This window comes from Heterocephalus glaber, unplaced genomic scaffold, assembly GCF_053883595.1.
Source record: "Heterocephalus glaber isolate CG9 unplaced genomic scaffold, H.glaber_assembly_v1.0 deba00001586, whole genome shotgun sequence".
Classification (NCBI taxonomy): Eukaryota; Metazoa; Chordata; class Mammalia; order Rodentia; family Bathyergidae; genus Heterocephalus; species Heterocephalus glaber.
The window spans coordinates 9,958,662-9,981,719 of record NW_028258364.1 but is presented as its reverse complement, the minus strand read 5'-3'; the positions used below and the strand labels follow the sequence as shown (position 1 = coordinate 9,981,719).

The 23,058-nt window shown below is 36.0% G+C and overlaps 1 protein-coding gene across 5 annotated transcripts in view; it reads left to right on the top strand.

Moving 5' to 3' along the window:
- The window catches only part of Sclt1 (sodium channel and clathrin linker 1), a 181,687-nt gene extending 159,807 nt beyond the window's left edge, over positions 1–21,880 (top strand). For 2 of the 5 annotated variants that reach the window (XM_087193285.1, XM_087193283.1), the window contains exons 18-20: positions 10,048–10,126; positions 17,928–18,023; positions 21,353–21,877. In XM_087193285.1, the coding sequence (XP_087049411.1) occupies positions 10,048–10,126; positions 17,928–18,023; positions 21,353–21,415 (238 nt within the window). In that variant the 3' untranslated portion in view covers positions 21,416–21,877. Of the gene's footprint in view, positions 1–5,321; positions 6,216–10,047; positions 10,127–17,927; positions 18,024–21,352 lie in introns of those variants that run through there. The other 3 variants (XM_087193286.1, XM_087193284.1, XM_087193287.1) reach the window with 3 other exon arrangements.
- The last annotated feature ends 1,178 nt before the right edge of the window (positions 21,881–23,058 follow it).

Sequence of the window (23,058 nt, the reverse complement as noted above, 5' to 3'; positions counted from 1 at the left end):
AACCCATAAGTGGCCAATTTGATGGCATATCAATATTGATTAAAGCATTTTGTTTAACAAAGAATTTAATGTTTTCTTAATAGATAAATTATTTCACCTATAAATTTAGTAAAATTTTTTACAGAAATTATTTTTTTGCAACTATTTTTTTTCTAAATTATATTCTATAGACCTGACAAGAATTTTCTGTCATGTAAACACGAACAGTATAAGTGAACTAAAAATATCCGGGACATTGTGTAGCCAGTTGCTAGTGATATTCTAAGGAATTCCTCATTCTTCTCTGCATGTGCTTTTAAATTAGCAGAAGATAATAATTTACCTTAAACCTTACATAATATGCTATGCCAGAAATCACAGGGAAATTACATACAGTTTCATTTCGTTAGTGTAAAATACTCAGTAATGTCATGTAGCAACTGAAAATGTCATTTATCTTTGTACCTTCTAGCAGGCTACTATTAAATCATTCCTGATGGGTAAGAATATTTCTGTTTTCAAAGGTTTCCAGACAAGAGATTATGTAGCTTTACTTGGCAAGTGTTTCAACTGTAATACCCCTATAAAACTTTCTGGAAATCTTATTTAATATTTATTCCCAATCACTAATATTCAGGGAACTCTCAATTATGTTCTCTAATGAAGAGAAAATTTCATCTAGATAATACAGAGTCAGCTCATCCTCTGGGGTCTTTTCTTTATCTCTGCAGTGAAATATCCTGACAGAAAAATGAGCAGTCACCAAGTACTGACAAGTACTCTCGGGGAGCAGAGTTAGTGACATTGATTTTCTCTTCAGCCTTTAATACTTTCTAAAATTTCATTCAGATGACAACCATAAGATTGAAAGAAATACCTAAGTGAAAACTAACCACTTCAAGTTCTTTGTAGAAAAAAGTAGAATAGTCATAAACCTAAATAAATAAAAATGATCTTTGAAATGTTTTTCTTTTTAAAATTAACTATTGTTGCATGTTTGATATGCAACATAATGGTCACATTCATCATAGTGAATTTGTACCTGCACGTAATATATCTTGATTCTGCTATTTTCCCCCATTCTCCTCCCCTCACTTCAACCCTTCTTCCCCTCCTAGTTTACAGAAGCTATGTCGTTTTCTTCCTTCTGTTCTCTTTTTTTCTTTTCCCTTCTTTCCCTCCCACCCCTTCCCATTTGAACATTTTCGTTCTGTTTACCAATATCTATTATACATTTTGGTCCTTATTTACCCTTTCAGTATCTCACACAAGAGAAGCAGTGTAATATTTAAACATACGTATTTGATTTATTTCATTTAAAATTATAGTCTCAAGGTGCATCCATTTACCTAGAAATGCCTCAAGTTTATCTTTCTTTACGGCAGAGTAGTAATCCATTGTATATAAAAACCACATCTTCAAAAAAAAAAAAATCTTCTTTATCCATTCATCCTTTGATAGGCATTTGGGCTGTTTCCAGGATTTAGCTATTACAAATTGTGCTGCTATAAACATGGGTGTGCGTATATCACTGTGGTATGGTGTTTTTATTTTGGGAATATACCAAGAAGGGGCACAGCTGAGTCAAATGGAACTTCTAATCCTAGCTTTTTGAGATTTCTCCGTACTGATTTCCACAGTGGTTGCACCAGTCTGCACTCCCAGCAACAGTGGAGAAGGGTTCCTTTCTCCCCACAGCCCTGCCAATATTTGTTATGCATTGATTTCTTGACAATAGCCATTCTTTCTGGAGTGAGATGAAATCTCAGTGTTGTTTTAATTCTAATTTCTTCTATGACCAATGATTTTGAAATTTTTTCATATGATTATTTGCTGTTTATACTTCTTAGTCTGAGAAGTGTGTATTCATTTCAAATGCCCATTTTTGGATTGGGTCTTTAAATTGGGGGGGGGGGCGGTTCTGTTGTTTTTGTTTTTTTTTTGGTACCGGAAATCAAACTCGGGACCTTGCACTTTCGAGGCAGGCAGCAACACCACTGAGCTAAATCCCCGGGGTGAGTCTGAGTTTTTTGAATTCTTTATATATCCTAGATATTAGCCCTTTGAGAAATAGCTGATAAAAATTTTTTCCATTCTGTGGGTTGTCTCTTCACTCTGTTGGTGATTTCTTTTGCCATGCAAAAGCTTTTTAATACGATGAGACCTCAGTTGTTGATTCTTTGTGATATTTCCTGTGCAACCAGGGTTTATTTTTTTCATGAAGTCTTTGTCTACACCTGTCTTCAAGAGTCTTACCTATTGTATCTCCACCAGGATTAGTGTTTCTGTTTTAATATTTAGATAGATCTTTGATCCATTTCGATTTTAGTTTAGTACATGCTGAGAGATAAGGGTCTAGATTTAATCTTTGGCAGGTGGAAAACTAGTTTTTCCAGCCTCATTTATTAAAGAGGCTATCTTTCTTGCAATGAAGGTGTTTGGCCACTTTGTCAAAGATAAGGTGGCTGAGTATGTTTGGAGTTGTTTATGCATCATCTAATCTGTTCCATTGATCCTTGGGTCTTTTTTTTTTTTTTTTGCCAGTACCATGCTATTTTTATCACAGTAGCTCTGTAGTATAATTTCAAGTCAGGGATTGTGATGCTCCCTTCCTTGCTTTTGTTGCCCAGAATTGCTTTTGCTATTCTAGGTCTCTTCTGGTTCCAAATGAATTTTATTATTATTTTCTCTATTATTTATTTTCTCTAGTTCTGTGAGGTATGCTATTGGTATTTTGGGACTGCATTAAATCTGTATAACAGTTTCAGAAGTATGGCCATTTTCATTATATTGGTTCTTCCTACCCAAGAACAAGGGATATCTTTCCATTTTCTGATATCCTCTTCAGTATCCTTTTTCAGAGCACTGTAGTTTTCAGTGTAAAGGTGTGTTACTTCTTTCATTAGATTGATTCCTAAGTATTTCGTTTTTTCTTGATGCTATTGTGAAAGGTGTGGTTTCCCTAATTTCTCTCTCAGTGAGTTTGTTATTTGTGTACAATTGATTTTTGAGTGTCGACTTTATATCCTGCTGTGCTGCTGAATTTGATTATTAAATCTAGGAGTCTTTTGGAAGAGTTTTGGGGGTCTTCTAGTAGGTTATCATATCATCCACAAATAATTTATAATTTAACTTTTCCTTTTCTCTCCTTATTCCTTTTATTTCTTTATCTTGTCTAAATGCCCTGGCTAATGTTTCTAGAACTATATTGAATAGGAGTGGTGATAGTGGACGTCCTTGTCTTGTTTCTGATTTTAGAGTGAAAGCTTTCAGTTTTTGTCCATTTAGTATGTTTTTGGCTGTTGGTTTGTCATAGATAGATGCCTTTCATCAAATGGAGATAAAGATATTGTATTTGAATTTTCTGTAGTGTTTTTATCATGAATGGGTGTTGGACTTTGTCGTATGCTTTGTCTTCTGCATCTATTGAGCTGATCATGTGGTTTTTGTCTTGGCTATGTTAATATGGTGTATTATAATTAGTGATTTGCATGTGGTGAACCATCCCTACATTCCTGGGATGAATCCTAGTGGATGATGGTATATAACCTTCTTAATGATTTGTTGCATTCTTTTGCCAGAATCTTATTGAGGATTTTTGCATCTATGTTCATTAGGGAGATTGGCCTGTAGTTCTCTTTTTTTGTTTGATCCTTCTCTGGTTTTGATATCAGGGTAATGCTTGCTTCCAGGAATGAATTTGGGAATATTGCTTCCCTTTCAATTTCATTAAGGAGTTTGAGGAGTAGTAGCATTAGACCTTCTCTAAATTTCTTGCAGAATTCAACTGTGAATCTTTCAGGACCTGGGCTTTTCTTTTTTTTTCTTTTTTTTTTTTGGTACTGGGGATCGAACTCGGGTCCTTGTGCTTATGCAGCAGGCTGCGAAACCACTGAGCTAAATCCCCGGCCCTGGGTTTTTCTTTGTTGGTAGGTTTTTAATTATATCTTCAATTTCATGACTGATATTGGGTTGTTTAGAATTTTTATATCTTCTTGATTCAGCTTTGTAATTCATATGAATCTAGGAATCTGTCCATTTCTTCTGAGTTTTCCATCTTATTAGAGTACAAATTCTCTAAGTAGGTATTGTTGATCTTCTGGATTTTTTCAGGATCTGTTGTGATTTCACTCTTTTCATTCCTAATTACATGAATTTGGGTCTTCTCTTTCCTTTTTGTTGATAAGGTTGGCTAAGGGTTTGTCTATTTTATTTAATCTTTCAAAAAGCAACTCTTTGATCCATTTGATTCTTTGTATTGTTTTCTTAGTCTCAATTGGATTAATTTCTGCTCTGATCTTTATAATTCCCTCCCTCATATGTGCTTTGGGTTTAACTTGCTCTTCTTTTTCTAGAAGCTTGAGGTTCAACATTAGGTTACTTATTTGAGCCTGCGGTTTTTCTGATGTGGAAGTTCACCACTATAAATTTCCCTCATAGGACAGTTTTCATTGCATCACATAAGCTCCTATATGTTATATTGGCATTATTGTTTAATTGTAGAAACTGTCTAATTTCTTTTTTAATTTCATCTGTAACCTATTGGTTGTTCAGGAGGTTGTTATTTAATTTCTATGTGTTTATGCAGTTTTTTTGGTTTCTTTTCCCATTGATTTCCAGTGTCATTGCACTATGATCTGATAATATGCATGGGATAATTTCAGTTCCTTTGCATTTACTTAACCATGTTCTCTAAGCTAATATGTGATCTGTTTTGGAGGAAGTCCTGTGTGCAGCTGAGAAGAATGTGTATTCTGATGTTGTGGGGTGCAACACTGTAGATATCTACTAAGACCATTTATTCAAAGATTTGGATCAGCTCTGATATTTTTTTGTCTAGTTGATCTATTTGTGACAGTAGGGTATTGAGATTCTCCCATTACAATGTATTAGTGCTTCTTTGATTTTCATATCTGTTAGTACTTGTTTTATATAGTTGAGTGTGCTGGAATTTGGTGCATATATATTTATGATTGTTATCACTTTCTCTTGGATTATTCACTTAACAAGGATACAGTGACCTTTTTTGTCTCTCTTGATCAGTCTTGGCTTGAAATCCACTTTATCTGCAAATAAGATAGCTACTCCTACTTTTTTCAGGTTCCTGTCACATGGAGTATTGTTTCCCATACTTTGACTTTCAGTCTGTGAATTTCTCTTTAAGTTAAATGTGTTTCTTGTATGCACCATATTGTTGGATCTTGTTTCTTGATCCATTCTGCCAATCTATTTCTTTTGATTGGTGAGTTGAGACCATTTACATTGATGACTATAGCTGATATCTGTTGACTTATTCTTGTCATATTATTTTCCTATTGTTGGTTCCCTTTCTTTTCTCATAGTTAATTGCTTGCCTTGCCTGGTGAATTCATTCAAAATTGATGAAGAAATAAGATACTTCCATGATAAAGAATGTCTGAAGAAATTCTTGACCACCAAACAAGCACTCCAAAATATTCTGAAGGATATTCTAGAAAGAGACAACTAAGACTACAATTCCATGAACCCCAATAGAGTGAACCAGTTGGTAATTGCAACAAATCTAAAATGCAAGTTCTAAGAACATGAATTGTTACAGATCCTCAGCCATGTGTATGATGGAAATCAGACATGGGCTGACTTTTTTTTTTCCAAGTATTAGAAATTGAATCCAGGGGCTTCACACTAAGGTATACCCCTAGTCCTTTTTCTCTTTTTCTATAATTTTGCAGTAGCCTCTCTTAGTGAAGTCACTAAGTTGCTCAGGCTGAGCTCAAACTTGAAATCCTCCTTCCTCAGCCTTCCACGGTGCTGGGATTACAGGTGAGTGTCACCATGCCTGGCTGGGCTGATTCTTGAGCTACTTCCCCATTGCTAATGACCATCACTATTGTCCACCTTCTTCAGGGCCCTCTAAAGAGGAGGGTCCTCTTACAGGCTTTTAGAAATGCTCCCAATTGGCTGAAGGTCCTTGTTCAGTTCATATTGGAATCACAAGTAGGCAAGATGTAACTATTTCAGCGTTAACAGCCCCGAGGTTTGAACATCAGCCACTATCAGCTCTCAGGGTTAGCATCCCTCCTCACCCTGGAGCCAGCAGCTACCAACTGGAAGCCCCTGGAAATGAGGGATCCTGGCAATTTCTCTTGCTCTTCATCATTCCCTGGCTGCCAGTGACCTTTGGTGTCACCAGCTCCAGCTGCCGGCTGCTTCTGGCACAAGCAGCCTTTTGTGTTAGCCCCAGCTACTGGTCATTTTCTGGCCAGCAGCCTTTGGTGTTACCCGCTCTTAGTATACCAGTTGTGGCATGTTCTACTCAAGATATAAATCATGAATACACAAAAATATGCCACCTGGAAGAGGTTTCATTAGGGTTTGGGTAGTAGCTGGGCATGGTGGTGCACGCCTGTAATCCCAGCACTCAGGAAGCTGAGGCAGAAGGATTGCTGTGAGTTTGAAGTCAGCCTGGGCTACATAGTGAGTTCAGGACCAGCCTGAACTACACAGAGATACCCTATCTCCAAAAAAAAAAAGGATTTAGGTAGTAGCATACAGACGAACAATCCATAACCTGCTAAGGGTATGGGGAGGTTGCTTTTAGAAAGGAAGAAAGTCAGGCTCACACATGTGCAGTGTCAGAATTTTTGTTTGGTCATGGTGGGAGTGGTGCTTTGCAGACCTGACGAAGAAGGCTGCAGAGGGGCAGGATCATCCAGAGAGGCTGTACAGCATAGTCATCTGGAATAGGTCCATGTCCAAAGCCGGCTACAACCAAAGCAGTGTGTCCTGGCCCAGCCAGCTGGGCTGCCTACAGGGACACACATAAGGCAGCTGGGGAAGAAGAAGAAAAAGTGCCTGTTACAGAATGAGCCCTTCTCTCCTATCTCAGTAGCACTAAGTAGGAATGAAAAATGGGTGCAAGAAACATTTTAAGGAAGACTAAAGGCAGACAAGATATTGCATTTAAGAACATAAGATAGTTAACTTTAAAGTTTTTAACCTTGAAAATTGAGATGTCACAGACATCAGTATAAAAATGGAGTTACAAGATGAATTATAGGTTTGCATAACAATGTGAAAAGTTTGATATTGGGCATGTTAAGTTTGAATATAAGACTATAGACTTTTAAGAAAGAAGTCAGAGTGAAGATTTAACTTGTTAGGGCTGGGGATTTAGCTCAGTGGTTCTGCCATTTGCTTTGCAAGCACAAGGTCCCAAGTTCAATCCCGGTACCAAAAAAGAAAAAAAGATTTAACTTGTTAGGTTTCCAAGTATAAATATTTATATTTCTAGAATGCTGAATTCATCTCTCTCTCTCTCTCTCTCTCTCTCTCTCTCTCTCTCTCTCTCTCTCTCTCAGTTATTTAACAAAAGCAGTTGCTTGCCATGTTGCAGTACAGAGCAGTGGGTAGGAGCATGTAGCTCAGTGGTAGATCACATGCTTAGACTGTGTGGCCAGGGTTCAATGTCACCAACCCTCCCCACCCCCCAAGAAAGGCTATTAAAAGCATAGGCTTGAAAACCAGAGGACTAAGGTTTTAATCCTGACAACTGACAAGCTTTGTGACCTTAGGCAGTTCCTTTATTTTTAAATTTCTGTTTTAATTTTCTCAGAATTGTTTTGAAAACTAAATCAATTGAATTATGAATGCACATAGATCACTCCCTGGCACATAGGAAGTACTGGGAAAGCATTTGGTATTATCACTGTCATCAGCTTCTTCACTCTTATTTGCTAAGCTTATTTGAATACTAGATTATAAACACACAAACAAGAATTGCAATGTTCCTCACCATGTAATGGGCATGACAAAGCTTGACATACAGAGAGATAAGCATAAAGACATAAATCAAGTGTATTTCATTTAATGTAATTTGTATCTGTGTAGTCTTAAATATATGAAAAATTATTACTATCCATCATTGAGATAATTGTCTTGAGCATTGAGTAATTTGTTTAGGCATCAAATTCTGCAGTAGATGTTTTCGGGATTTATGTAAATGATGTTAGCTATCCTTATAAAATGTGATCATTGTTTCATCTCACTTATACTCACAGGTTATTTTTCAGCAGCACTAAGAAGCATAACTTCTACCTTTAATTACATTTGGCTTAGAAGACTGGCCACATCAGTCATTTTAATTTTTCTCTGTTATAGTTGCTTTCCTTATGTTGTGGGACAGGAATTTTAAGCTGCATCAGATACATTAAGGCACAACAGTTTATTCTACTTTGTTTTCATCACCAAGATAAAACATTTTTCTGTCATGTGATTCATGGTAGACACTCAAACTTTTCATAGTCGATGAAATTGCATCAGTGAAGCTGTGGGGTGAGAGTCAGCAGCCTCTTCCCCAGTGTGTGAGTCCTGTTGTGGCAGCAGCTGCCTTTATCACCACACACCTTGCACCTGGCCCACAAGTAATGTCCAGTAAATATCAGTGCAGTTGATGAGTGGACAACATGACTTTTTGCTCTGACCTATATATTTATAACAGAGAGCTTACTAGTTTTAACAACTGTTCCCCCAAATACAGGACACTTAAAATTTATTAAGTTTCTAAGTTGCTTGTGTGGCTTATTTGAAAAACAGGGAAGTGATTTTGGAAGTGTTAATTTGTTGATTGATCTAAGCAGTACAAGTAAAGTCAAAGGACAAAAGTCAGTACTGAATTTAGTATTTTAATGCTGAGAAATTGATTTGATCATTTTTTTCTGATTAAGTTCTTTTTAAGACTTCATGATATCTATTCTTAACCTTGGACTCTTGAAGTGACTTTTGGCTGAAAGCAATCTACATATGTTAAACAGTAACAAATGATGATGATAAAGACCATGACAGTTCTGTATATCACATAATTTCAGCTAATGAAGCACACAAGATATGAATGAGTAAAAATACAGTACATATATCACCAAATCATAAATACTGGTCCTGAATATACTACACCAAAGTGATGTTGGAGTAATGTTACCTTAAATTTCCAAGAGTTGAACTCCCCTATGAAGCATCTTATATGAATCTTAAAAATGCATAATGTAGGGTGGAGGATGTAGCTCAGCGGTGCAGTGCCTGCCTGGCAAGTGCAAGGTCCCGAGTTTGATACCCGCTGCCAAAAAAAAAAAAAAGAAAAGAAAAAAAGCATACTGTAGCAAAGAACATAGGAGGTTATAGGGGGGTTTTTTTCCAGTACTAAAGATTAAACCCAAGACCTTTGCTCTGAGCCACATCCCCACTTCTTTTGTTAATTTTTTTATTTTGAGATAGGGTCTCACAAAGTTGCTAAGTTTTCCAGGCTGGGTTCAAATTTAGCAATCCTCCTGCCTCAGCCTCCCAGAGTGCTGGGATTATAGATGTATGCTGCTTTACCCAGCTAGGACCTTATGAAATGTTATAATAATACTATATCTATTTAATATAGTAGTATCACAAGATAATAAAATTGAAGGCACTTTTGCAGTTTTAAAATATTTTTATTTTGCTTTTTTAAAATTGTGGTAACCACTTCTGACTTCTGGGCTGGGGATTTAGCTCAGTGGTTCCGCCGCTTGCCTCGCAAGCACAAGGACCCGAGTTTGATCCCTGGTACCAAAAAAGTAAAATAAAATAAAATTGTGGTAAAAACTCACAATGAATGTAATCATTATATACTGCACACATGTACTAATAAAGAAAACTTCTTAAATAAATAAGTGGTAATATTTATAGCAAAACTTATCATGTGATAAGTTATGATTTTTTTAATTGTGATAATTTTTTAACTTAAACAAAACACACGTCACTTAAAATTTGTCATCTTAACTATTTTTAAATGTAGAGTACAACAGTACTAAGTATATATATACATTGTTTTGCAGGTAGCTTCTAGAATATATGTACATTTTATAAAGAAATGTTTTTAAGATGCCAGCTGTTAAGTGATTTTATGTTGCACATCAAGATATTTTTGTTCAAAAAATATCACTAATAAACATTGAACCTGTATATCACTAATAAACATGTATATCACTAATGGACATGTATATCACTGATAAAGATTTTAGATTTTGAACAATAATATTAATCTCTCTTTCTCTCAATTAATAGGAGTGAGCTGAGTCGACAAAAACGTCATACCCAGGAGCTACTCTCTCAGCTAGAAATAGCAAATGAAAAGGCAGCCGAGGTAAGGTCATGATTCCCCGGGGAAGTACTTCCGGCTGCAGCGTGATACATTAGAGAATTTTATCTGCAACAAGTCCAAATTAATCCTCCACTTGGAAGTAACCACATAGAAATTGTCCATAACCCCAAAAGTCCACACATAATATAATATGTATAAAAGCTTTGAAAGCCAGTGGTTGATGATCTGTACATTAAAAAAGGGTAGTGATCTTATTTGAATTCTACTAATATATACTAGTGTAGCTTGTATAATATTTTGAGAATCATTAGGATCTTTTTTCCTATGAGTTTCTACGATTATCCTATTTAACCCATTCCTCTTACTTTGTTTTAATTGATCAAGAAAGACACATAGAAAATACTTTTGCTACTGGACTATATTAAAATATATTCAGATTGATGCCTTACAACTAACTATAGCCAGTTTATCATTGTTTTTATTTTATTGGTACATTTTTAGGTGTACAGTATAATGACATTCATCACTGGAAATTTCCACCTTTACATAATCTCTCTTGCATCTAATTTTTTCCCCATTCCCCTGCTCTCCCATCAACCCCTCCATCCCTCCTATTTACAAAGACTTTGTTTCCATTTTTTCATTTTCTCATATTAATTCCATTCCTTTCTTTCCTTTCCCCTACCACTCCCACTTCCCCTTCACCTTTGCCCCTTTTCTTCCTATCTCACATTATCTGTTATACCTTTTAGTCCTTATTTACACTCTCAGTTTCTCACACTAGAGAAACTATTTGGTATTTACACATGTGTCCTATTTATTTCACTTAAGAGTATCGCTGCAGTGTGCATCCATTTAGCTATAAATGTCTCAAATTTGTCATTTTTATGGCTTAGTAGTACTCCATTTTGTAAAAAAAAAAAAACACATTTTCTTTATCCAGTCTCAAGTTGATGGGCAATTGGGCTGCTTCCAAATTTTAGCTATTACAAATTGTGCTGCTATGAACGTGGGTGCACATATATCACTGTGGTATGATTCTTTTAATTCTTTGGGGAAGATCCCCAGCAGTGGAATAGTGGGGTCAAATGGGACTTCCAGTATCTCCATACTGATTTCCACAGTGGTTACACCAGTCGACACTCCCACCAGCAGTAGAGCAGGGTTCCTCTTTCCCCACACCCCTGCCAGCATTTGTTATTGGTTGATTTCATGATAGCAGCCATTCTTTCAGGAGTGAGGTAGAATCTCAGCATTGTTTTCATTTGTATCTCTCTAATGACCAGTGAGGTTGAATATTTTTTCATATGTTTGTTTGCTATTTCTACTTCTTAGTCTGAGAAATGTCTGTTCATTTCAGATGGCCATTTTTGCATTGGGTCTTTAAATTTGGGAGGTCTGATTTTTTAAGTTCTTTATAGATTCTAGATAGTAGACCTTTGTCTGAGGGACCACTGGTGAAAATTTTTTTCCACATTTTCATTTGTCTCTTCACACTGTTGGTGGTTTCTCTTGCTGTGCAGAAGCTTTTTAATAAGAAGAGATCTCGCTTGTTGATTGTTTGTGCTAGTTCACATGCAGCTGAGGTTTTGTTCATAAAATCTTTTCCTACATCAATGGCTTCAAGAGTTCTAACTAACCTCTGTTCCAGCTGATTCAGCATTAATTTTAATGTTTATATCTTTAATCCATTTTGATTTTAGTTTAGTGCATGGTGAGAGATATAGGTCTAGTTTTAATCTTTGGCACCATTTATTAAAGAGGCTATCTTTCCTCCAGTGAGGGTGTTTGGCTCCTTTATCAAAGATGAGGTGGCTGAGTGTGTCTGGTGTTGTTTCTGCATCTTCTAATCTGCTCCACTGGTCCTCAGGTCTGTTTCTTTGCCAGTACCATGCTGTTTTTATCACTGTAGCATTGTAGTATAGTTTTAAGTTGGGGATTGTGACACTCACTGCCATGTCTCTGTTGCCTAGAATTGCTTTTGCTATTCTGTGTCTCTTCTTGTTCCAAATGAATTTTTGAATTGTTTTCTCAAAGTCTGTGAAGTATGCCACTGGAATTTCAACTGGGATTGCATTGAATCTATAAAGCAGTTTTGGAAGTATGGTCATTTTCACTATGTTGATTCTTCCTACCCAGGAGCAAGGGATGTCTTTCCACTTTCTGATATCATCTTCAATCTCTCTTTTTAGAGTGCTATAGTTTTCAGAGAAGAGGTCTTTGATTTGTTTTGTTAGATTGATTTCTAGGTATTTCAGTTTTTTGGGTGCTATTGTGAAAGGAATTGTTTGCCCTATTTCTCTGTCAGTGAGTCTGTTGTTCGTGTAGAGGAAAGATATTGATTTTTGTGTGTTGACCTTGTATCCAGCTACTTTACTGAATTTGGTTATTAAGTCTAGAAGTCTTTTGGTGGAGTTCTTGGGGTCTTCTATATGGAGTGTCATGTCATCTGCAAATAATGACAATTTGACTTCTTCCTTTCCTATCTTTATTCCTTTTATTTCTTTCTCTTGTCTACTTGCTGTGGCTAATGTTTCCAAGACTGTATTGAACAGGAATAGTGATAGTGGACATCTTTGTCTTGTTCCTGATTTTAGTGTGAAGGATTTCAGTTTTGGGCCATTTAGTATGATATTGGCTGTTGGTTTTTCATAGATGGCTTTTATCAGATTGAGGTAGAGACCATCTATTCCAATTTTTTGTAGGGTTTTTATCATAAAATCAAGTTGGATTTTGTCAAACGCTTTTTCTGCATCTGTTGAGATGATCATATGGTTTTTGTCTTTGGCTCTATTGATATAGTGTATTGCATTGATTGAATTGTGTATGTTGAACCATCCCTGCATCCCTGGGATGACTCCCACTTGGTCAGGGTGTATGATCTTCTTGATGATCTTCTGCATTCTATTTGCCAGTATCTTATTAAGGATTTTTACATCTGTGTTCATTAGTGAAATTGGCCTATAGTTCTCTTTTTCCTTTGGGTCTTTCTCTGCTTTGGGGATCAAGATGATCCTTGCTTCCAGGAATGTATTAAGGAATACTGCTTCCCCTTCAATTTCATTGAAGAGTTTAAACAGTAATGGCAATAGTTCCTCTCTAAATATATTGTAGAATTCAGCAGTGAAGTCATCAGGACCCGAGTTTTTTTTAAAAGTTGATAACTTTTTAATTACATTTTCAATTTCATTGGTTGATATTGGGTTGTTTAGAAGCTTTAGGTCTTCTTCGTTCAACTTTGGTAATTCATATGTATCTAGGAATCTGTCCATTTCTTCTGAGTTTTCCATCTTATTGGCATGTAGGTTCTCAAAATAGGTATTGATGATCCTCTGGATTTCTGCTGGGCCTGTTGTAATTTCATCCTTTTCATTCCTAATTGCATGAATTTGGGGGGCCTTTTCTTTCCTTTTTCTGATAAGGTTGGCTAAGGGTTTGTCAATTTTGTTTATTCTTTCAAAGAACCAACTCTTGGCTTCATTGAGTCTCCATTGCATTGATTTCTGCTCTGATATTTATAATTTCCTCCCTTGTATGAGCTTTGGGTTTGTCCTGCTCTTCTTTTTCTAGAAGCTTGAGGTTCAGCATCAGGTTGTTTCATTGGACTCTCTCTGTTTTCCTAATATGAGTATTCATTGCTATGAATTTTCCCAGTAAGACTGCTTTCATTGTGTCCCATCAATTCCAATATATTGTATAGTCATTGTCATTTAATGGAAGGAACTGTCTGATTTCTTCTTTAGTTTCCTCTGTGACCCATTGCTTATTCAGAAATGTGTTGCTCAATTTCCATGTGTTTATGAAATTCTTGCAGTTTCTTTTGCTATTGATCTCCAATTTTATCGCACTATGGTCTGATAATATACAGGAGATAACTTCAATTCCTTTGCACTTACTTAAACATGTTCTATGAACTAGTATGTGGTCTATTTTGGAGAATGACCAGCATGCAGCTGAAAAGATTATGTATTCTGATTTTGTGGGGTGGAACTCTCTGTGAACATCTGTTAAGTTCATTTGTTCAACAGTTTGAATGAGTTCTAGTATTTCATTGCTTATTTTTGTCTAGTTGATATGTCTATTTGTGACAGTGGGGTATTGAAGTCCCCCACTACTATTGTATTAGTACTTATTTGATTTTTCATGTTCATTAGTATTTGTTTTATATATTTTGGCACACTAGTGTTTGATGCATATATATTTATGATTGTCATCTCTTCCTGTTAGATTGTTCCCTTCACAAGGATGTAGTGTCCTTCTTTATCTCTCTTAATGAGTATTGGTGTGAAATCCACTTGATCTGCAAAGAAGATAGCTACTCCTGCTTTTTGGGGGGATCCTGTTGCATGGAGTATTGTTTTCCACCCTTTAACTTTCAGTCTATGAGTTTCTTTTTGAAGTGTGTTTGTTTCTTGTATGCAGAATATTGTTGGATCTTGCTTCTTGACTCATTCTTCCAGTCTATTTCTTTTGATTGATAAATTGAGACCATTAACATTGATGGTTATAACTGATACATGTTGATTTATCATTGTCATGACTTTTTCTTTCTGTTGGATTGTCCCCCTTGCATTTAATTTCTTGTCATGCCCAATGGATTCATTCTGCTGGAGTTTTGATCCTTGTTGTCTTTTCCTAGGATATTGTCTAAAATTTTTAGAGTGCTGGTTTGGTATTCATGAAGTTCCTAAGGTGCTCATTGTCATGAAAGTATCTTATTTCTCCATCAGTTTTGAAAGATAGTTTTCCAGGGTACATAAATCTGGGTTGGAGGCTGTTTTCCTTTAGGGTTTGGACTACATCACTCCAAGCTCTTTTTGCCTTGATGGTTTGTGTTCAGAAGTCTGCTTTGATTCTGATGGGCTTTCCTTTGTATGTGATTTGTTTTTGTTTTTGTTTTTGTTTTTTGTCTAACTGCTTGTAGGACTTTGTTCTTCTGTTAGGTTTCTGGAATCTTAGCAGTTATATGCCTATGTGTAGATTTTTTTTTTTATTAAGACTAGTTGTAGTCTTATATACCTCACTTATTTGTATTTCAAGTTCTTTTCCTGTGCTTGGGAAGTTTTCTGCCATTACTTCTGTGAACACTTTTTTATGTCATCTGCACTCTCCTGTTTCTTCATTGACTCCAATCAGTCTGATGTTATTCTTTGCATAGTCTAGCAGCTGCTGGATTGATTTCTCATGGTCCTTTACTATTTTAAAGAAATTTTTCTTTTCCTGGTCAGTAATTGCAATCTTATCTTCTCTATCTGAAATTCTGTCTTCACATTGGTTCATTCTGCTGCGTATACATTCAGTGGAGTGTTTAATCTCCTGGAAATCTTTTTGCATCTGTTTTATGGATTCCATTTATTTCCTATCTTGGGATTCCATCATGTCCCTCAGCTCCTCTATTTTTTTATCTGTGACCACTCTAGATTTATTAATCATGTCTTGCACTATGGGCCCAATCTCTGCTATTATCTGAGAAATTATTTCTGATTTCATTTTTTCCAGATCCTCTTTTGTTGCCAGTTCAGCGAGTGCAGGTGGTTGAGTATCAGATTCTTGCATCTTGTTGCCCTTTGGGGTTACCTCAGGTGATCTGGAAGTCTGGTTTTGAGGCTTGTTTACATGTCTTCTCATTTCAATGGGGCGAGATGGGGTTCTGCTGGCACCCACACGGCTTACCTCCTCAGCTCTGGGGGCGTATATGTTCCTTGGCGGTCGGGGAGGTCTATCATTTTTTTGTTGTTGTTGATGCCTTAAAAACTAAACAATCTCTAGATTGTATTTGAGGCCTTCTAGAACTCATTTGCTCTTCTAACTTCAAATGTTCATTAGTAGGCCATATGGTCCATTATACCTTAGAGGCCACAGTAAACTCTTTTCTTTTAAGCCTCATGACATTATAACTTGATATGATCCACTTAGAAGGCAATTAAGGAATAGCTGTTAAAATAGTCTTAATGTGTCTCCCATTTCCAAATATCTGTTCTAAGAAAAAAGGAAGAGTGTCAGTGTAGTAATATTGATAATATTGGAGCCTCAAAAGAAACCAAAAAGATCAATTGGGGGAAAAAAAACCTTGTTTAAATTATGATTTGCCCAATCAGATCTGTTTCTTAACCATTATGATAGCAGTATAGAAAAAAATGCACATTATATACAGTCCAATTATAAAGATGAAAATTATCATCACATATGATGGGATTTTCCCCAAGTTTTCTCCAATGTGTAATATGCCTCTTAAAATTTAAGACTACTGGGCTGGGGATTTAGCTGAGTGGTTCCACCACCTGCCTCACAAGCGCAAGATCCCAAATTCGATCCCCGGTACCAAAAAAAATTTAAGACTACTTATTTAAACATATGACAAATTGCTACAACCAATATAGTTCCCCTAATTTAATTTTTCTTTTGGGCATGGTAAGATAGATAATAAACTGTTTTAACAAGATAGTATATGTCATTTTATGTTACTAGACATGACATTCACTCTAACCTCTTGTACATATTTGGCATTTTCTAGCCATTCCTTATTGGGCTTATATTATTCCCTTGATTCAGATAAATACCAGAAAAATTACATAACAATTCTAGTTGTACAAAATTATTTTTTGCAAGTGCACTCTGACCAGGCAGGTAAGTATGGAGAGAGAATACATTTTTAAAATTGAACTTGTCTGTATTGCTGTATATAGTGACAATTTTGTGTTCGTGATGTCTCTACAGTTTCTGCCATAACAAAGTATTCCAATCCGGATTCCATAAAAAACAAGAAATGATTGTTGCATAGTTCTGGAAGGTAGAAGTCCAAAATCAAACTGTCAGCAGTATTGGCTCCTTCTGGGGACTCTGAGGGAGAATTCGTTCCCTGCCCCTCCCCTGGCTTCTGCCTCAGGCATTCTTTGGCTTTAGGTGATATCTTATGTCTTCCCATCATCCATATCTGTCTTTATGTCCAAATTTCCCATTCTAATGAATGGATGTCATATGGGTTGTGGCTCATTATAATGGCCATATCTTAATTTAATCATCTGCAGAGACTCTCAAATAAGGTCACATTCTGCCAGTGATGGTAGCACACACTTTTAATCCCAGCACTAGGGAGCCTGAGGCAGCAGGATCACCTTGATTGAGTTTGAAACCAGCCTGAGCTACATAGAAAGTTCCAGGCCAGCCTGAACTACATAGTGAGACCCTGTCTCAAAAAAAAAAAAAAAAAAGTCACATAGGTACTGAAGTGACAACTTTGGCATCATTTGGAGACACAATTCAACCCATAAACCCATAGCAATGCCTAATAATTCGGTTGATCCTAGTAGCGTCTGCAATATGCACATATCTTGAAGAAACAAGTAGGGTTCATCAACCCTACTACTTAAGCTATTGCTGTAAGGCCCAATGGTCTATGTTTTTACAATTTTCCCGGTGATTCTAAAGCAGTGATCTAGCATCTCAGCGCTAACAAATTAAAAATTGAAAGTCTTGCTCTTCTGATTCATTTTGCTTTTGGATTTGTTAATTCATCTTCTTTGCTTGTTTTGTGTTTTCTACAGTGCAAGGGATGGAACCCATGACCTTGCACATTCTAGGCAAGTGCTGTACCAGTGAGCCACACATCCAGCCCAGTGCACTTTTATTTGAAATATGGGGGGTAAGCAGGGCAATTTAGAAAGAATACAAAACGAACTTTGTACTTTGAACCTTATAACTTGAAAAATGTACATTTGGAAATATTATGTTTTAATTTTATAAATAGTAAAATGGTGTCCACGTGTTTATTGATTATTCCACAAAACATCTCCACTTCACATACAGATTTCTGACTTGTTTGTTTTATATTTCTCTTTAATAGAATGAAAAGTTAATTCTAGAGCATCAAGAAAAAGCCAACAGACTTCAAAGGCGTCTCAGTCAGGCAGAAGAGAGAGCTGCTTCAGCTTCCCATCAGGTGAGGCACATCCTCATTATCCTGAGATAATACATAGCCTGAGTGCATCAAAGATAAGCAGAGGTCCTCAGAAATTGCCACAGAACTAGTGCTTTTATTTTTGCTTGATTACCCTATTTAAAATTAGTTCCTGTAATACTTGTGATTAAAAAACTTTAGAAACAAAAATCAACATCAGTATCCTCCACTCGATGCCTACTTCCTGCCTACATTGTCCAACATCATTGCTGTTGACCATAGTTATTTACATTCAAATTAATTAAAACTTAATAAAATAAACAATTGAGATCCCTAGTCACTCTAGCCAGATCTTAAATGAGCAGTAGCAATATGTAGTCATAGCAGGCATATTGGACAGTATAGACATAGAACATTTATTTTATTATTATAAAAAGTTCTGTTATACAACAGCACATTGGTTCTATTTAAAACTAAGCAGATATTTACTGGCAAATTAGAAAGCACATAGCATTACTATGAATATATTTCAATTTCACTACCTTTGTTATTTTAGCTTTAAATGGAGAAATTATTTCACTTACATTAATGCACATTTTTTGAGACCAACTGAATCTCAAATACAACATAAAAGTTGTCCAATGAAAAATAGAAATTTAAAGTATCAATGAAATACTGAAGAATAATTTCTCATAGTACACATCATATAAATGAAATGGGCCATTTGTTCGAAAGTAGGGGCAGTAGTTCTGCCTATTAGGAAAAAATGAGACCAGTTCAGTGGTTAAAAATATAAGCTATAAACAGACAAGTGAAATGGAGGGATGAGTGGAACAGTAGGGAAAAAAAGCAAACTAAGTTACCATAGTATTAATTGCCAGTTGGTTATAAATGTACTGTGTGCATGAAAAGGAGTATTTTTCTTAGCTATTGTTGGCATGGCCTAGTGGCACTAAGTAGCCATGTGACTTTGAGCAATTTCAACTTCTCTAAGCCTCAGTTTCCTCATGTTTGATGTAAGCTAACACTTCCCTCATGTAGTTAGTAAAGGATAAAAAGAACTAATACATGTAAATCCTTTAATATAGTGGTAAACATACACTTAGATGGATATTTGAGAACTTAAATTTCTCTATCATGATCCGTACAATTCACATTTACTTTCTGACATGGTTTCACTGTGTTCTTGGGCTGATCTGGAACTCCTGGGCTCAAGAAGTCTTCCTGCCTCAGCCTCCTATGTAGCTGGGAATTCAGGTGCACACCACCATGTCCAAACTAACCCATTTATCTTTTTTTAAGGGATAAAATAAAGAAAATGCCTACTTAACACCAATTGCCTGGAGTTAATATAGTAAAAAGAGTAAACTATGGCACCTTATTTATGTAATCCAGTGACTTCTAATTTAATTTTTCTCTTGATAGAGCTAAATCCTCAGTGGTGATTTTCTGTTATTTAAACTCTCCAATGGCAAAGTTTCTGCCATTCTTTTAAGAGCCTATTTTAAATGTTTTGTCAGTAACTACTTCACAAATTTTTTCTGGAACATATTTTTTCTTATTCATTTCTCCTTCCATTGTGCTTTTATTTGAAAATGGAAGATAATTATTTAGTATACTCCCCATGCACAAAAAGGAAATTTTTCTCTGAAGTGAATTTTTTTTCTACTTTAAATGACACCAAGTGGTAAACTTTATAAAGCGTGTGTTGTTTTTCTCATCTTTATCTTTGCCTTTTCTGAATCCTGATTTTCTCATTTTCTTCTAACAACTAGATATTGCTGTTAGAAATGGTGCCCGACTAAGTGCACAACATTTAATGAAACAAAAGGCATTACAGGGTCTGATGTTCTCTAATATGCCACGAGCCTCGGAGCGCTGCCCACATCTGCCCTCCTTGTGCTGATGCAGCCGCACCCTGCATGTGCCGCTCCCGTTAGCTCTGCCTAGCTATCCTTCGTCCATTCTTCACATGTTACTCCACACTGCCGAATGTTATACCGTGTTCTTTTGACAGCAGGACAGTTTCTAATATTAGTATGGTGGAGCCTTTTATGTAAGAACACAAAACCTAGAGGTTATGAAGAAAGTAATAAATGTAACCGCATAAAATTTCAAATTTCTACATCAAGAAAAGTCATAGGGCTGGAAATGTAGCTCAGTGACAGAGCACTTGCCGAGCATCCACAAAGTCCTGGGTTTGATCCTCAGCACAAGGAAATAAAAATAAAGTCAGCAAGCCAGTGACAAACAGGAAAATATTTCTAGCACATATGGCAAAAAACTAATATCCAAACATAAATAAAAATGCTACAGCCTAACAACACAAATGGATAAAGAGGACTTTTAAAGAAAAGGAAAGACAGATGGCTTTAAACATATAAAAAAATGCTCCTCTTCCATAAAACAATATAAATTTCAATTTTAATCACATATCATTTTCCCATATCACACCATGAAATTCGATAATGCGCTGTGCCGGCACTCCCATACCCCAGCGGTGTGTTTGTGTTTGGTGCAGTCTCCTTGCAGCACAGCTTGGCAGTATCACTCAGAAATGTTAAGTGCACAGAACCTTTGACCCATACTTGCACCTGGAAGTCTTTGCAAGGAAGCAACCATATAAAAATGCTAATGGCAGCATTGTCTCTGATTTTAAAAGATTAAAAACCATCCAAATACTCAACATAGGAAACAGCTTAAATTATAGGGTATCCATACAGGGGATTAGTTTGCAGATGGTAAAAGAAATAAAATAGATCTAATCTAGAATTATGGAATTATTTCTCACACACATATACAGGTGTATATATATATTTTTTTCTAGAAATTACTTAAATAGTGGTTGTGTCAGAAGAGAAGACTATGGAAGAAAGAGAGTAAAGGAGAGGAAACTTCTTTTGTGCTGTATTTCTTTGTACTGTCAGATCTTTTTTACCATGTATATATATTGCAATTACAATTAATATTTAAAGTTTATTTTCCTGTTAGACTTTTCTTATTATGATCTATCATTACTTTTTAAATTACCAGTCTTGCATTGTATTTGTTCACATTTAGTTTATGCCTTAGATGCTTTTCTAATTAACATTTATCTAGATGTTTTTCATCCATCTGTGGAATGTGTTTGGAATTTCTGAGTGTATCACTCTGAGCTATGGAATATCATATTTTATATGCATTTCTCTAATGTAATACCAACACTTCAAAGTCTTCAGATTAACTAGAAGTGAATACCAAAGAAAAAAGCCCTCTTCCAAGACTTCCAATAAGATTATTTTCAACAATGAGGTTGTAATGCTTTGTTACTTTGTATTAAAGATTTTCCATAGAAAAAGTAACTACTTACTGATTGTTTATTTTAATTGCAGCTCAGTGTGATTACAGTACAGAGAAGAAAAGCAGCCTCCGTGATGAATCTGGAAAATATTTAAAAATATTCATAGTTCCCTCACAGAACTGTAGAGTTGAGAAAGCTGTTGGATGAGAAGTGTACTGACAGGGTGATGCCTGCAGAGAATGGTTACGGCTTGTGTCACTTTGCATAAGCATTTTCCATTCTGTCTTGAGGGTCATTGGATAACAAAACAGTGACAGCTTCCTGTAAGTAAAGAAAATATAATCCTACATTTGAGCTTCAGTGAAAAATAAAACCAGCCAAGAAGAACTCGCTACCTTCATCAACGAATCTATTTTTCAATTCCCCCTTTTTCCTTTGCATGAAAGTAATAATGAGAAAGAGGTCTTAAGAAAAATCTAGAATTTAATATTTCAGGTTCCAAATTTGGAGAATTTTATATCTAATTGTTACTTCTACTTCATTTTCAAAGTTCCTAAGAATTCATTTTATTATGAACTTATAAATGTAATAAATTAAGCACTTTCCAAAATGATGCTGTCATGTATTTTAATGTATAATTGTCATGCTTCATTTTTAACTTACATGGTTTCCAGTATTTCTAAAACTTGATATTTAAGAGTTTGGTAGCTTTTTTTAAATTTACTGCTTGAAACAGTACTAATCAAATGCAGATCTGAGAGTCTCAGAATGCATGGCTTTGAGCTATTGTAGCTATATGGATCTTCATGGATCCGGTTTGAGCTTGTGCACCCTGGTTTCTGTGTTTAGAGCAGATAGGTATATCTGGATAACCAAATAGGAAAGTGTTACAGTTGTCCAGATAAAAGATAATGAGTTTGAGTTCCAAGTGACATGAAAATACCCATGTGTAGATATTCAACCATCAGTCAAAGTTCGGGAATAGTGTTAACAAATTGGGGTTATCATAGGAGTCTTTGGCGTGGAGCTGAGAATCGAAGCCATGGAAATGTAGGAGCTTGTCTTGGGGCCTTATGTGATGGTGCTGGGTACCTCTTCAGCTCCTTCCCATGTCCATTTCTTGTGCTGTAGACCTGATGGCCTTCTTTTACCTCTGCAGTGCATCATCCTTCCTCTCAGTAACAGGTCTCCACATATACTTTTCCATTCATACATTCTTCAGATCTTTTTTCAGACACCACTTTCTCAGAGAAGCCTTTCCTAGACTCCAAACTAGATGAAGAGGCCTTGTGGTATGCCCTTGATAGTGTGCTCTAGTTCCCTTCATAGCACTTGCCAAGATACATAATTAACTCTGAAGTTTTTCCTACCCAATAGACTGCATGCTCCCTGAGAGCAGGATCATTTCAACTCTTGGTCACCACCATAATGTGTCCTTACTACCAAACATGTTTCCTGGCACATGGAGGATATTCAGTAACTGTCTCTCCATAAACTGAGTTTTTAAAGGGCAGGACCTCCCAGAATGACTTCATTTGTTAAATGAGTTCAAGAAGACTCCTTTTTCCATTCTAATATTAATCACCTCCTTTCCAGTTGGCTCCCCTCTTCAATACCTAGGTATTCTCCAAGAGGAAAATAAGCTCCATAATATGCAGCTACTATGCCTTCCCTACCACCTCTATGAATTTGAACAGACTTAATTTATATTAAGCTGTAGAACTGAATATGATGTTTATTATCTCATTGCTGGGATACAGTCAACACCCATAAGTTAAAGGAGGAAAGATTTATTTT